General features: G+C 43.5%; 1 protein-coding gene across 1 annotated transcript; it reads left to right on the top strand.

Moving 5' to 3' along the window:
* Positions 1-1,142: 1,142 nt before the first annotated feature.
* Positions 1,143-14,190, top strand: LOC143002253 (ATP-binding cassette sub-family D member 2-like). The gene is made up of 10 exons (XM_076152282.1): positions 1,143-2,214; positions 2,895-3,078; positions 3,752-3,873; positions 6,270-6,432; positions 6,790-6,884; positions 7,884-8,029; positions 8,658-8,803; positions 9,252-9,336; positions 9,431-9,556; positions 10,096-14,190. The coding sequence occupies exons 1-10, from the start codon at positions 1,270-1,272 to the stop codon at positions 10,298-10,300; spliced, it is 2,217 nt and encodes a 738-aa protein (XP_076008397.1). The 5' UTR covers positions 1,143-1,269; the 3' UTR covers positions 10,301-14,190.
* The last annotated feature ends 752 nt before the right edge of the window (positions 14,191-14,942 follow it).

The raw sequence follows: 14,942 nt of genomic DNA, 5'->3' as shown, positions 1-14,942 counted from the left end.
ATTAGTTCCTTCCTTCTATCAACACCAATAGATGATGTCACTACATCTGCTGAGTCTGATCTGACGTCCTACATCTTCTCACCTTTCTTTTCTTTCTTCACAGCAATCTGGTTGACTATGAACAGCATCGCCAGGTCCATACTGCCTGAGCTGGTTCCTTGTGGAGAAGCTGGCAGAGGAATCCCCATCTTCTTCAATTTCTGTTGCATCTTTCTCTTTTCAAAGAACTCCTATACCAAAGAAAAAACCCTAACGAGACAATTGGCGACTACAACCTCCTTGTAAATTCATGAAAATGTGGTGGAAATGACACTTTGATCCGTCTAACCCTCTGCTTTTTGGCATCATTCTTCATGACGAACCGGCTCCTGTAATAGAACAAACATTAGCATGACAAAACACTTATCTAAAACTCTCAAACATGTCCCCCTATCAGCTTACCTCGAACCTCCAACCCAGTTCATTTTCAAATGCAGTCCAATTTTACAATTTCCTTAGTTTGCTGCAGTTTATTCAACAACGGAGACACTATTTCTTTTCTTAAAATAACAATTTAGGTGAGATTTATAAGCTAGCTCTGTTGCTCAAAAATGCGCGAGGACAGTCGACACAATCTTAAATATGAATAGAATTCTTATTTAAACCTTAAACATGTATTTTTGGTTTATTTCAAATAAAGTCATATCGAACGCAGATTACAACGTCATAACAACTCTATAAATATAAATATACACGAAACTACAGTAAATTCCTCTCACGTAGCCCAATTATAGTTTCCCGGGGTTCGACCAATGAAAAGAGATCACATATGACGGAAATCAGCTGTTACAAAGCAATATCAATTACTACAGCAAAGCTTTGTTTGAAAATAAAACACGCAAGTGACGGTATCATATACAGTACCGTTAAGTTTTTCGTGTCGCGACCACCTTTTAAATCGTAAAGGAGGCTAAAAACGACACGGCATCACTGTTTGTCACGCCTACATTTTCGCTATGTTTATCACCGGAAAGTAAAATAAACTGTTACTATATTAAACTATTAACATTGCCACCTATTATTTATTTTATTTCGGCGATCATACCGGAAGTTTAATTTTATTTTGTCGCGCTTGATCCAGTATTGAAAAAGAACAGGATGTAGCGAAATATGATGTCTCTTCCTAGCTTCACATCTGCGCTACGTTCAGGGGATCGTCTCTGCGGTTCCGATATTTTGGGCATGGCTTTTCTAAGGATTCTCCTCAAAGACGACTAACATTTTTGAAAAATGTCCAACATCCTCGATGCGGCGTCCAAAGTAAAATGGGACCGCACGGCCGCGTTGAAGAGAGCCGCGTTTGTTGCGGCTGCTGCCTACGGTGTCAGAACACTGTACCCCATCATCTACAAGCAGATCTGCAAGCGGAGAGACACCAGGAACAATTCCACCATTGCAAAGGCGGAAAACGGATCTTCTCATTTGGCCAAATCGCAATTCAACGATGTGGATCATAAAAAGGTATCGCCGGGGGTAAATGCTGAATTTTTCAAGCAGATCGTGGAACTTGGTAAAATCCTCTTCCCCCGGCTCGTGTCCAAAGAGCTCGGTTTGCTCTCCGTGCACTCGGTGGCCCTCATATCCAGGACGTTTCTGTCTATTTATGTGGCAAGCTTGGACGGTAAGATTGTCAAAACGATCGTGGAGAAGCAACCCCGGAGCTTCATCATCCAGCTGATCAAATGGCTCCTCATCGCCATCCCGGCCACGTTCGTCAACAGCGCCATCCGGTACCTCGAGTGCAAACTGGCTCTGGCCTTTCGCACCCGCCTGGTGAACCACGCGTACCGGACCTACTTCACCGATCAGACCTACTACAAAGTCAGCAACATGGACGGGAGGCTGGCCAACCCCGACCAGTCTCTCACCGAGGACGTGATGATGTTCTCCCAGTCCGTGGCCCACCTCTACTCCAACCTCACCAAGCCCATCCTGGACGTGATGCTGACCTCCTACACGCTGATCCAGACCGCCCGCTCCAGGGGGGCCAACGCCTCCGGGCCGACCCTCCTGGCCGGGCTGGTGGTGTTCGCCACGGCTAAAGTCCTCCGCGCCTGCTCGCCCAAATTTGGCAAGCTGGTGGCCGAGGAGGCTCATAGGAAAGGATACTTGCGCTATGTGCACTCCAGGATCATTGCCAATGCCGAGGAGATAGCTTTCTACAGGGGACACAAGGTACGAAGCACTTGTGTTTGAGTTCATTGTGGCCATCATGCGTTATATAGTGTGTGATACGCTGTAGGTATGGATGGAGGGCAGGATTAAGATGATAATATAAGATGAAAGTTTATTATCCCGAGGGAAATTACTGTGCAACAGTTACAGTACAGTGCAGAATGAAACTAGAACGAGAAATCACCAAACTAGTGCCATATAGAAACGTGCATGCAGATACTAAGTACATTGCATTGGGAGGCAGTGGCTCAGTGGGTAGTGCTTCCGCTTGGGAACCGGAGGGTCGCCGGTTCCCAAGCGGAAGCCGAGGTGCCCCTGAGCAAGGCACCGAACCCTCAATTGCTCCCCCCTCTGCGAAGGGTGGTAATGTAATGTAAGTCGCTTTGGATAAAAGCGTCTGCCAAATGATCGTAATGTAATGTAATGTAATGTAATTGCATCTGGCAATATAACTACAGCATGCACGTGTATATATGATATACAGCAGCATGTAGTGCGACATACTATAAAGATAAGATATTACATGTGCATAATAGCTCCAAACATATCCCAACATCAATAAACATGTAAGATCCGGATTTTATAACCAAATGAATGTGTCATTACACGTAAACACCAGTGTTATTGTCCCCCTCCTCCTCATCACACTGCCATAGACATGCATGTGCTCTTCCTCACAGGTGGAGATGCATCAGCTGCAGAAGTGCTACCGGGCCCTGGCGGACCAGATGAACCTGATCCTGTCCAAACGCCTGTGGTACATCATGATCGAGCAGTTTCTGATGAAGTATGTGTGGAGCAGCAGCGGCCTGGTCATGGTGGCGGTGCCCATCATCACAGCCACCGGCTTCGCTGATAAGAAAGGTACAGAGGTCCTGCTGTGACACTACATGCATCTGAATGAAAACACATCAGACGTCTGTTTGGTCTTGTTGCTTATTTGGGTTCTATACTATTCTACTTGATCGTCCCATGCCTCTCTTCGTCTGTCACGATGTGGTGTGTTGCCAACCTGAGCTCTTTCTAACTGCCATTATGTGCCTAAAGGCCTGTTTGACTGTATGGTTTAAGTACATTTCCACAAGACACATGAGGTCAATTAGCATTATCAAAGCAAGCGGTACTTCTCCCTCCTCTCACAGGCTGATTAGCATGTGTGAGAAGTAGCTGCCTCCCACTCATCCCCGATGGCATTTCTGTTGCATAAAAACAAAGCTAAGTCCGTCTGAGGGTCTTTGTTCGCTCGACCTGTCTCCGTTACTACTACTGTCCTTACTGATGAACCGTCTACATGGTAACACAATTCACACACGGCAGGCACATGAATGCACACAATAACATACGTATGGTAATCAGGAGGCCCCAACAGAGGTTTCATTCCATTTTAGGCTCAGATTTCAGATTGTGGGTTTGTCAAGTCAAGATGTTTCTGCTGGTATTTCAGGAATCAACGTGACCTGTTATTATGATTGGTATCTTACCCCCCCACACACACACACCTTTCACCTTACATCTGTCTATCTATCCCGCCCTGTAGAAAGTACAGATGGTAAGCCTCATTTGATGGTGAGCGAGAGAACGGAGGCTTTCACCACCGCACGCAACCTCTTGGCCTCGGGAGCCGACGCCATCGAGAGAATCATGTCATCCTACAAAGAGGTGAGGACACTGAATGCTCAAATGAATGAAGTCCTGCCTCCCCGGACCATTAGTTCCTGTATTTCTGTACTTTTGCACAGTACATATTTGTTGACTGATGGATGGCTGGGGGTCATCAGATTGGCCAGTGGGCGGAGGGAGAAATGCAAAGGTCCAGAATTTCCATATTGCAAAAGGAAACAGGTCACTGAATGAACAGCATTGTTGGTGCAAAATCCCCGATCTGTGGTTGTGTTTTAATCCCAAAATAGTAAGACCCATTCATGCAACCCCCCCGTCCCCCGCCCACTCTCTCTCTCTCCCTCTCTCCCTCCCTCTCTCTCTGGCTGCATGTTGGCTCTATCAGAGGATTTGGCTGCAGTGTGATGTTTACAAAGCTGAATTGCAGTGTACCTGATATGCAGTGTTTTGTAGGATGTATCCAGTAATTCCATTCTGTGTGTGTCTGTCTGTGGCACGAAGGTATGTTTATATCTGTGTAAAAGCCTGTGCCTGTGGTGAGGAGGAGGGGGAGGAACCGGAAGTCTTTTTTGAAGCAGAGTGGGTTTTTGTCTGCTTCCTTATGCGTGAGTCATCTCTTGTCAAAACCTCCCCGCAGTCCCAATACCTCTGTTGTCTTTCCTCCACTCAGCTCACACCACAACGTGAATGTGCAAGGCCAAAGCAGACAGAGCCACCGCCATTTATAAACATTGAGATTTCAGGAAGTAGGAGCCAGTGATCACAAGGCAATGTGTCTTTCTTTTTTTTCTTCATTGCCTTTTAATAAAGGTTGTCAGAGACGGTCGTTAGTTTGATGACACACAATGGAGTCTGTGGAACAAAAGAGTTCACTGGAGGTTATGAGATTCAGCTCTGATTCGAGTGTGTGTTGAGACCGGTGTTGGATGTACAACAGCATGTCCCTGCTTGCGTCTGGTGTGTTCGCACATGTGACAGAGATACAATGTATCTCTGTGTGTGTGTGTTTTTTTAACAAGCAGTACGGACAGATCTGGAGGCAAAACACTGCCTGCCTTTTATGATGGTGTGTGTGTGTGTGTGGTGCATGAATGCGTTTGATGTATAAAGGTCTGTTCTTGTCTCAGTGTGACATTGACATCTTAAAGTAGATCAGATTATGATGTCGTGCTTCATGTAATCAAAGGATTCCAGAATCACATTGGCCGCCCTTTCGAAATCAGGTCAATCATTCACAGATGATTGGGTCAGATTTTATGCTTGGGCAGGACAACACGGTCATCTGGAATAACTACATGATTCCCAAAGATCTAAAGACAAAGAATCAAGACAGAATGTTAGTTTATGTGCACATTAGGGACCGCACAGATGTCACTGTAGGTCAAGCAGCAGTGAGTGAGTGAGTGAGTGTGTGTGAGTGTGTGACTATCCAGTGCTCCTTCTCTGAGGGCTTAACCAAGCTGTTAATCCTCCATCTGTTGATCTTTCAGCCTCCACTCCTGCATCATCATCATCATCATCTCTCTCTCTCTCTCTCGCTCTCTCTCTCGCCCTCTCTCTCTCTCTCTCCCCCTCTCTCTCTCTCTCTCTCTCTCTCTCTCTCCCCCTCATACTTAAACATTATTTTTATGAGCTCTGATGAATCTAATCCCATAAGTAGATAAAGCAGTGGTAAACAGAGTTGTATTTTTAACTCAAACTTGGCAGTCAGAAGGGACAAAAGTTTCCAGATCCTTACCCAAAGTAAAGTATAAGGAGACACCAAAGTGAATTCTAACGGTCATTTCCACAGACAGAGATGAGTGTGTCCTTCACCTTTGTACACGAGCTGCACAGTCTCTGTCCTCAGCAGTTCTGTCCCTCCCTGGCCAGGGTCATTGCATCTCTGTTTTTGCTCCATTGGTCTTTGAGCCAATCACAGCTCTGGAGCACTCGGATGGCAAATTCCCAGAAATGTTGTCTGCTGGTTAATAAGATCAAGCTGTGTCAACAGGCTGCGCCGTGTCTCTGCAGGGTGCAACGCTAATGCCCAAAGAAAGGGGGGAGAGTTTGAGTAGTACTTGAATCTAACAACCTTCAGGTGTTATGTTCTCCCTGCATTTCCTACGTTAGATTAGAGTCAATGTACACATAATAAATGCTCCTCTCGTACACACACACACACACACACACACACACACACACACACACACACACACACACACACACGTCACCATTCCATTCCAAGGTTGTTCCATTAATACTATCTCCTATTAGAGTCCATCATGCAATACTTTGTTATGTCTTCCAAGCAGGTTTTCAGATACGCTTTGTGTGTCTTTCTGTGTGTATGTGTGTGCACCTTCTCTGTGCACCAAGAAAACACATTCCTATCAACTCTCCCCCGGGAAAATGACCTCTGATTGCCCTCTGTGTTTGTGTGTATGTGTGTATAGGTCACCGAACTGGCAGGCTACACTGCACGGGTCCACAACATGTTTGTGGTGTTTGAGGATGTTCAGCGGGGCGTTTACAAGCGCTCGTCTCTGTCGGCCAACACGGGAGGGGAGAAGAACAGTAAACCGGGGATGCACATAGACGGACCACTGGAGATCTTGGGTAGGCTTAGAGTGATGCAAACACACACACACACACACACACACACACACACACACGCACACTTCCTGTCTCTCAGAAAGAATACAGTAAAGGCACACACACTGCTACCGGCCTTATCAGTGAATTCCCCTTGGTAACTGTTACTGGTTTGGATGAACTTTGACCCGTCCTGTTGGCTGGATCACAGCGGGTCATACCAGACCAGTGCTGTTTGTAAGGTCACTCAGATTACAGGTCAAAGGTTGGATTCATTCTGGACGTAGGCGTTATCCTGTCCAAACAAGTCAAGTCAATGTGTTTGTATGTACATGTCTCACTGTCTCTGTTTCTATCTCTGTCTCTTTCTTGTCTTTTCAGGGGAAGTGATAGATGTGGACAATGGAATTGTGTGTGAGGACGTCCCAATTATCACACCCAATGGAGACGCAGTCGTTTCTAGCCTTAACTTTAAGGTGAGATGGTGTAACAAACATTTTCAAATTTAAAAGACGTTTAGCAATGTAGGAGGAAGTGTTGTGAGGGCCACTCCAGCCCAGCAGGTGGCAGCATGTGCATTTCCTGCTAGTATGCAAACCGCAAATGATGTTGTAGAAGAAGACACGTTTTGGGCTTAAGAAACAAGGTCTGAAAATACAATAAAAAGGAGAAACTGTGAAAAGAAATGGAATTGAATGTGATGAATAATGCTGCTGTATGTTTACATTTAGTTGATATTATATTGCCTTTATATTCATAAGATTCAGTTGTTGTTCATGATCGGCCGAGTACTGTTAGATGTCAGGCTAGACGGATGAATCAAAAACTAAGCAAATATGTTTTCACGCATTAAATGTAGTGTGTGGAATGATGTATTTGGCTCCTCTGCGGTCTCATTAAGACTCAGACCGGTCTCCCGGGTGTCAATGTACTTCCCTTCAGGCTGCTGCTTCCGTAATGAGCTGGAGTTTAGTTTCACTATACTGACAATTCCAAACCGGTGCTAAAAGAAGATTCAGATGTCAGAGTTCACATAGTTGAGATATAACTTGGATGGATCCTCGTATGCCTTACGTTTGTGTCTGTCTGTGGCCTATAAACGATGCATTAAGGGAACCTGGGAAATTCTAAAAGCTTTCGCTCCGGATTTACTTTCTGCTCTGTTTTTATTGAAACGCCTGATGAGACATTATAACCACATTACCTGCACATTTTGAGTAGATGATCATTCAAATCAAAGTGAGTGTGATTGATTTATTGGATGATTTTGTCCTTCATACTGATACATCTACTTGTGAGCTTAAGAGATTTGAAAGCATAACTGTGTCTCCTGGTGAAACTCCAGGATCCCTGAGATGAGTTTGGGCCGTCGTCTCCTGTTAATATTTCAAATCTCACGCTATACAGTATATTACATCCATTATACTTGTGTATGGCTTCGCTCCAGCAGGATTAATAGTGTCTCTCCATTGCAGGTAGAAGAGGGTATGCACCTATTGATCACCGGGCCTAATGGTTGTGGGAAAAGCTCTCTGTTCAGGATCCTCAGCGGCCTGTGGCCCGTGTACGGCGGCAGACTGCACAAACCGTCGCCTCAACATATGTTCTACATCCCTCAGAGGTAAACGCTGAGGCCACACGTGAACACTCGGAACAGACAAAATAGTGGCTCATGTTCCATTGTCCTACAGCAGTGAGGTGTATTGAAACACGTCCTGAAGGATTTCATCATTGTACTGACAAACACTACCAGTAATCTAATCCAGTGTAACAGGACCTGTGTGTGTGTGTGTGTGTGTGTGTGTGTGTGTGTGTGTGTGTGTGTGTGTGTGTGTGAGAAACAGAAAACATCTTTGACATGTGACAAATGTGATATCAAACTCCCATGTGTCCCGTGTATGTGTGTGTGTTTATCATCACGTTCCACCTTTAGTTGTAATTGAAACGGAGAAAACAGAGCCGGCTACGCAGTAACAGAAATCTAGATATGAGCGGAGCAAATGCCCTTCAACTCTACTGAACTGAAACAATCTAAACATTACATAGCCGTGCACACTGAGCCCCTCCTGCAGAGCGGGGACTATTTAATACATAGGATGAGGCAACCATCTGGCAGCTGTAACAGAATCCATAATATCATTGCATACAATGGATACAATTCAAGCACAATAGGTGTCCTCTCTGTCTCTTTAGTGTCTGTAAGAGGTGTTGAGTTGTATGTATGATTTGTACGATGTGTTTGTCCCCAGGCCCTACATGTCCATGGGTTCGCTCCGGGACCAGGTGATCTACCCGGACTCTGTGGAGGACATGGCTACCAGAGGTCTGAGCGACAAGGACCTAGAGGCCATTTTGGATATCGTCAACCTCAACCAGATAGTCACCAGAGAGGGAGGTAGGACAGACACTGACACGGCGGGACACACACACACACACAGAAAGAGAGAGAGAGAGACGGAGCAGTGTGTGAAAGTAGAGGATCGGAGGAATGCAAAGTGGAGCTGCTTTGCACTTGAGTGTCGTTTTATTGCCCAATTTGGAGTTGGTGGCTAATTGGCAGCCGCTCTCCCCTCATTGCCCAACAATCAGGCCTATTGTTCTAACGGAACTACTGTACAAAGCCTGGTGCTCCAAGAGGGCTTTCATGTGTGAATGGCTGCACTGTGAGAAAGGTCTCGATCACACATGCATACAAATGAACTCACATGTCAAATGTGCGTACAGTCAGACAGGAAGCTGGACATATTGGTTCAAGGCTCTTTTGTCATGATTAAATATCGTCTACAGCTTTTGGTCACAAGTGTTTTGACAACGTTTGACAGTGTTTTGACATTTTTGTCCAGGCTGGGACGCTGAGCTGGACTGGAAGGACGTGCTTTCAGGGGGGGAAAAGCAGAGGATGGGAATGGCCCGCATGTTCTACCACAAGTAAGAATGGAATGACCATCATGATGAGCTCAAGTAGCTGGGCAGTTATTATGTTGTCATATTTATTACTGATTGTATTCTTGCCATGTTTCAGGCCCAAATATGCTCTGCTGGATGAGTGCACAAGTGCTGTGAGCATCGATGTGGAAGGAAAGATCTTCCAGACGGCCAAGGACTCTGGAATATCTCTCCTCTCCATCACACACAGACCCTCCCTGTGGTGAGACACTCTTCTATTCTATTCATTTCTCTTCTATTCTATTCTATTCTATTCTGTTGTCTAATGTCGAGCTGCTTTTGTTGAATGAACCAAACTATCCACATTTCCTATCAGTTGACATTTGCATTTCATTTGATTACTAATCCTGGGTTGCAGTGGTTTAAATTTTCATTTTGAGGGGTAAAACAGCCTAATTTCATCACTAAAGGCTCAAAGTGAGGTCCTAAATGTCGCTTATTCTCCTCTGTCTGTTTGCAAAGAGGAAACGCATCATATTGTGTCACAGGTGTGTTGTCACAGGGCTTGACTTAAAACAAAAAACATACATTTGCCAATAATATCCGACCAAAACAATTTTTTTTAACTCCAACATTTACACATTGAATCCAATCTAACCCTGTTCTTGGCATGCACCATCTATTTGACTCCATTCTGAAGGGATTGATGATGCAAATCCATAATCGGCACTAGATTCATGTGTTTCAAACGACAGTGTATATAATTGGCCTTCCATGTCCTTCCCCTCTAACCCCGAACAGGAAGTTCCATACCCACTTGCTGCAGTTCGACGGCGAGGGAGGCTGGCGCTTCGAGCAGCTGGACACGGCGACTCGCCTCTCCCTCACCGAGGAGAAGCAGCGGCTGGAGGCACAGCTGGCCGGCATCCCCGAGATGCAGCACCGCCTCAACGAGCTCTGCAAGATCCTGGGAGACGACTCGGTGCTCAAAACGGCCGAGGAGTGAGGAGGAGGAGGAGGGGGAGGGGAGGATAAGAGGTCCAGAGGGGGGTAGAGGGGAGAGGAGGGGGGAGATGTGAAGGAGATTGTCACTTCTGTCTATTTCATTTAATCCTTCTTTCAGATGCGAGTGCCAGCTTTTCCATCTCCTCCTCGCTCTCCTTTCTCTTTCCTTTAATCCGTCCTTTACTCAAAGACGAAACACATCGAAAAGTATTTTGCCACTTTGGAACGCACACTAACTGCATACTCAGCTGTAGTGTTTCGGTTCTTTTGTTTTTAGTTCTTTCCACCGCTGAAAGCTTAGTGGCGTAACAGATAATTCCAATTTTTTAAAAGAAAGTTTCCTTACTGAGAATATTTTATTTTTATTGCACTTTATTCAGGATTTAGAAGGCTGTTTTTTCTTTGTCGTGGTAGCTCTATGCCATGAATGAGGTTAGCTGGAATCTTTTTAAACGTTTAATATACACCTAAACTAAATTATATCCAAAGCAGTATTCCACGCAATACAGTGGATGATACAGGATTTTAATTTGTAGCTTAAAATGCTGGAATTGTGGTTTTAAACAGTAAATGTGATTAATTGTTTTCTCTAGATGAAGCAGTACTGACTTGACTTTGTGATTTGTGGGTTTTTCTTTCGCAAGTTTACCCATTTATTCTACGTTTACCATCACAATGTAACTGTGTTATTAGCATTCAAACCGATTAGCACCTTTTGGTAAAATGATGAGAAGTCATCCAGATTATGGGATGTCCAGCAGTTGCAGTTTAAGGTTACTAAACTTCTGTGTTTGGTCTTTAAGAAACACAGTTATGACAAGGACAAATGTAGAAATATGTGACAATGGTTTCTGTTCACATAGCAACAGTACAATCCCCAGATCCTTATACCTCATCTTATCTACCAATCAGCTTCTTCAGATTTGTCAGTAAATACAATTTGATAACTAGGTCTGAATCCAAAACTGCATTCTTTTGATTAGTTGCACAAATACTCACAGGCCGACCTGGTAGTTCATCCACGCTCATGCTTGCATGCTTGTTTGTGGGTAAATACAAAGCCATTCGGACAGTAATACTCTCGGATTCACACACACACACACACACCCGCGCACAGGCCACCTGCTGAACCTCCCGCCTATGTTGACACCAAACACACACACCTGCCCCTGCTGTGCCTCTGCTCTGTCTGCAGTGCTCCTCACGCTGTATGGTTGATCTCCTTTAGAGTAGATTGAGATTCACCTTATCTATGGTAGTTACTTCCATTTCTGTTGCTAAGGCAGAAATAGTTCATATTTTATTGTTGAGCGTGTTTACATGCACTTCAATATTCCAGATACTGGTTTAACTGAGGCCTTCTTGGGTAATTCCGGTTCATAATAACATAATACAGCCAATAATGTGATACTACATTCTATTTCCCCTCTCCAGGAAGTTTAAGAGGGGCTTTGTGGCTCCAGGGCACTTCAGCAGGACATTTGGTTGAATGATTGCCTCTAACCTTCTGGCTTTCTTTCATATCCTGGTTGTTTACAGAATACCTGAATACCCGAGCAAAGCCCTGTCTGCGTAGGTACAGCTGTGCATCCAGCTGCTTTCAAAGCTCGATTCTAGATTAATTACCAGCAACTTACCTGAAGTTGTGATACTGTGAAGTTAGCCATTTGTTACATTAACATCATAAATGATTTGATGTCATGTGGTGATTTTGAAGCCGTGGTAGTGGCTGCTTACGATTTTGTGGTATTTTTATGTTTATGGTTCACACCTGTGTATCTGCTAACTGTGTCCTTAGTAAGAGTTCATATGTGAGGAGCTGCGATCTAGGATGAATTTAGCCACTTTGAGAATGGATGATTGAGTATGCGCTGATGTTAAATCAGAGGGGCGACAATAAGTTTGTGTCATTCCTGTATAGAGTTCAGGTTTCAGGTCACACTTTCAGTCAGGCAGAGAGTTAACTTATAGAGGACATATTGAGGTTCTTATTTACATTTAGGGGCCTTTTTGTGATGCGGTAATGTGCAGAAACACTCACAGGTGGATGTTTTGTGGCTGCATTTCCATGTCGCTGAACCTCAACTAATACTCCATATAACATTACAATATAAAGGAAAATAAGGAAATGTATACGTCCCCACATAGAGCACAGTGGAGTGAGTCCTCTGTGGTAATCTGTGAGATCAGAGTGGTTCCGTTAAACAGTAGCGTCTATTTAGTGGACACTGCTCAGACTGTAACTTGACCTGCGCTGCTTATATAGTCAATGTCACGCCTAAGGTGGCTAAGGCGGTGTAATATAGTCACTTATCCACTTCTCTTTTTTCTCAATACGCCGCTATTTGGTTAAGAGGCCACCAGCTGTTGACCTCCTCTTGCAGAGAATGGACAATCAGTCCCATCATCACCAGAATATTAACAAGTGCACTGTTTTATTTACACCCACACAAGGAATCTGTAAATCTGTGCTGATTTTAAAATGGAGTTTCAGCCACATAATCTAAGTTCTAATGGAGCTTGCATATTGTTTTTTTAATGCATGTCAGGGTTAAGAAACTCTTATGAAGATCTTCAGCTCTTACTCATACGCCTTCTTAGGCCTGCAGTGGATGGAGTGGAGAAATGACCTGGATGCACTCTTGGTCTAACTCAAGATGACAGCTGCTAGTTTACTAATGAACATTTAGATCCCCCTCTAAAAACCACTAATGGGAACAGAAGCGAAATAACAATAGAATCATAATTTCCTTTAATTGCTAAACAAATAACTGGCATGCCCCCTGATGGTCTTGTAGTATAATTGCAGGATCGGCGATGCATTGTAAAGATTGTTATGGCAAACCATCCCCCTTTACCTGGACTTTTTTTTAAAAACAGAAATGTCTCTCGTTTTCGTTGCCATCGGTTCAGACTTTGTTGATAGGAGGGCATGTGATCCACTGAATGACACAAGAGTCTGTAAAGTGACACTGAGATATGAGGTCAGTTCAAGCAGACAGTGCCTGAAATGCACAGGCGTGATTATCAACACTAGCTTTGATAATTATAGAAGATTGTGAATTTGATTGTGAAACTAGTGGGATAATAAATGATAAGGTGTCTTCTTTCAGGCAAAATCTGGGAGTGATTATTAATCTTTTGATAACAGGGTTACAATATCAGTTCCATCCGTTTCGACTAACCTCTAATATGCAGCTGAAGTCAACCCAGTGTTTTCCAGCGCTTGTTGCAAAAGGCACCTTATCATTTTATATCCCTCATCTGCCACTATGACCCTGAATATAATGACATCCTTACTAACAAAACTTTGATACTGAAATTTGTCATTTTATTTTTTCCTTTTGTAAGTAAGAGATTGAATGTATCCATTATGTACGATAAAGCATCTAATAAGGCTACAGAGACAATGAATACATGTGGTCAGGTCATACCCATTTCTTTTTTGATCATGTGTTAGTAGTGCATGTAATGTGTGAGTCAAACTGCTGTGTTGAACTTAGGGTTTACATTTGGTGAGAAAGGAATAAGGAGACTTTCTCTCAGTTTGAGATTTCATGTCATGCAGTTGGTTGTGTGTTAAATTGGTTTAGGATAATCAATTCAATGCTTATGACTGTGGAAGACTTTTTTCCAGTTTGTAAGGTATTGATTGAACTGTCCCAGACCATGAAGAAACTCATTTAATCTTAACTCAATGGTTTTTTCCCTCTTAGGCTCGAGGTCACATGAGCCATACCTTTTATGAACCCTTTTATGAACCTTTTACGATCAATTCTCCACTGCATACATCTATTTTATATTGTGATCTCCTGTAATGATAACCCAGTTCTCCTTTGTTGAAGCATCATTCTGCATGTGTAGGAGCCTGTAATGGTTTGAATTGTTTTATGTTAGGAATCAAAAAGAGGTCAATCAGCATAATGATCATCTGTTCAAAAATCATATGCTGAATCACTTTATTTTGAAAGATGAAGTTGTGTTTTAATGTAAATAAAACAATACTGTACAACTTCTGAGGATGTGATGTATTGTTATTAGTTCACCTTTGCACAGAATTCAGGTACATTTCTAATGTTGGCAACCATGTGTTGAATCATAGATGAAAGGAAACCTGTCTGAGCACATTAATGAATGTGCCACCTGTCAGTGTCATGCCAAATCCAGAGGCAAATACAAATGCGGATGTAAATGTCGGGCTGCTAGACAAAGTGAGATAAAAATAGATTATTCAGTGAGATTTTAGTTTAGTGTTTGTGTAGCTTTTTCAACCAATGTGAGACACAACTGATACCATACTTCTTATATTTTACCCTGGGCTGCAACCCTGAAGACGGAAATGTGATCTTTACGATATGATGCCTGAAATCTAACTCATTCTGTAGCGTCCAAATAGTATAGAATAGATGAGTCAGAAGATAGCCCTCAGCTATGGTAGTGTGTTTCTGACGCCATCTACTGGCCAAATCTAGCAGGAACAGTCAACCCAAAGGAGTGCAATGATAGAAGATAACCGCTTGATGGCAGTATACTCACATACTGTTTTGAGATTGTTCACTTCCCCAACTCCACTGGATCTGCTAATTCATACAGTAATCAAAACAAATAAGTAATTTTATTGTAGGTTAGGGTAGAGTATTACA

This window comes from Genypterus blacodes, unplaced genomic scaffold (assembly GCF_046128005.1).
Source record: "Genypterus blacodes isolate CSIRO-AG114 ecotype Tasmania unplaced genomic scaffold, CSIRO-AGI_Gbla_v1 ptg000007l_1, whole genome shotgun sequence".
Lineage (NCBI taxonomy): Eukaryota > Metazoa > Chordata > Actinopteri > Ophidiiformes > Ophidiidae > Genypterus > Genypterus blacodes.
This window is presented reverse-complemented; position numbering and strand designations above follow the sequence as displayed.

Coding starts and splice junctions, on each gene's coding strand:
- LOC143002253 (XM_076152282.1), top strand. CDS start 1,270: ATGTCCAACATCCTCGATGCGGCGTCCAAAGTAAAATGGGACCGCACG. Junction 3,874..6,269: donor TCATGTCATCCTACAAAGAG/GTGAGGACACTG, acceptor ATGTGTGTATAG/GTCACCGAACTGGCAGGCTA. Junction 9,557..10,095: donor ACACACAGACCCTCCCTGTG/GTGAGACACTCT, acceptor AACCCCGAACAG/GAAGTTCCATACCCACTTGC.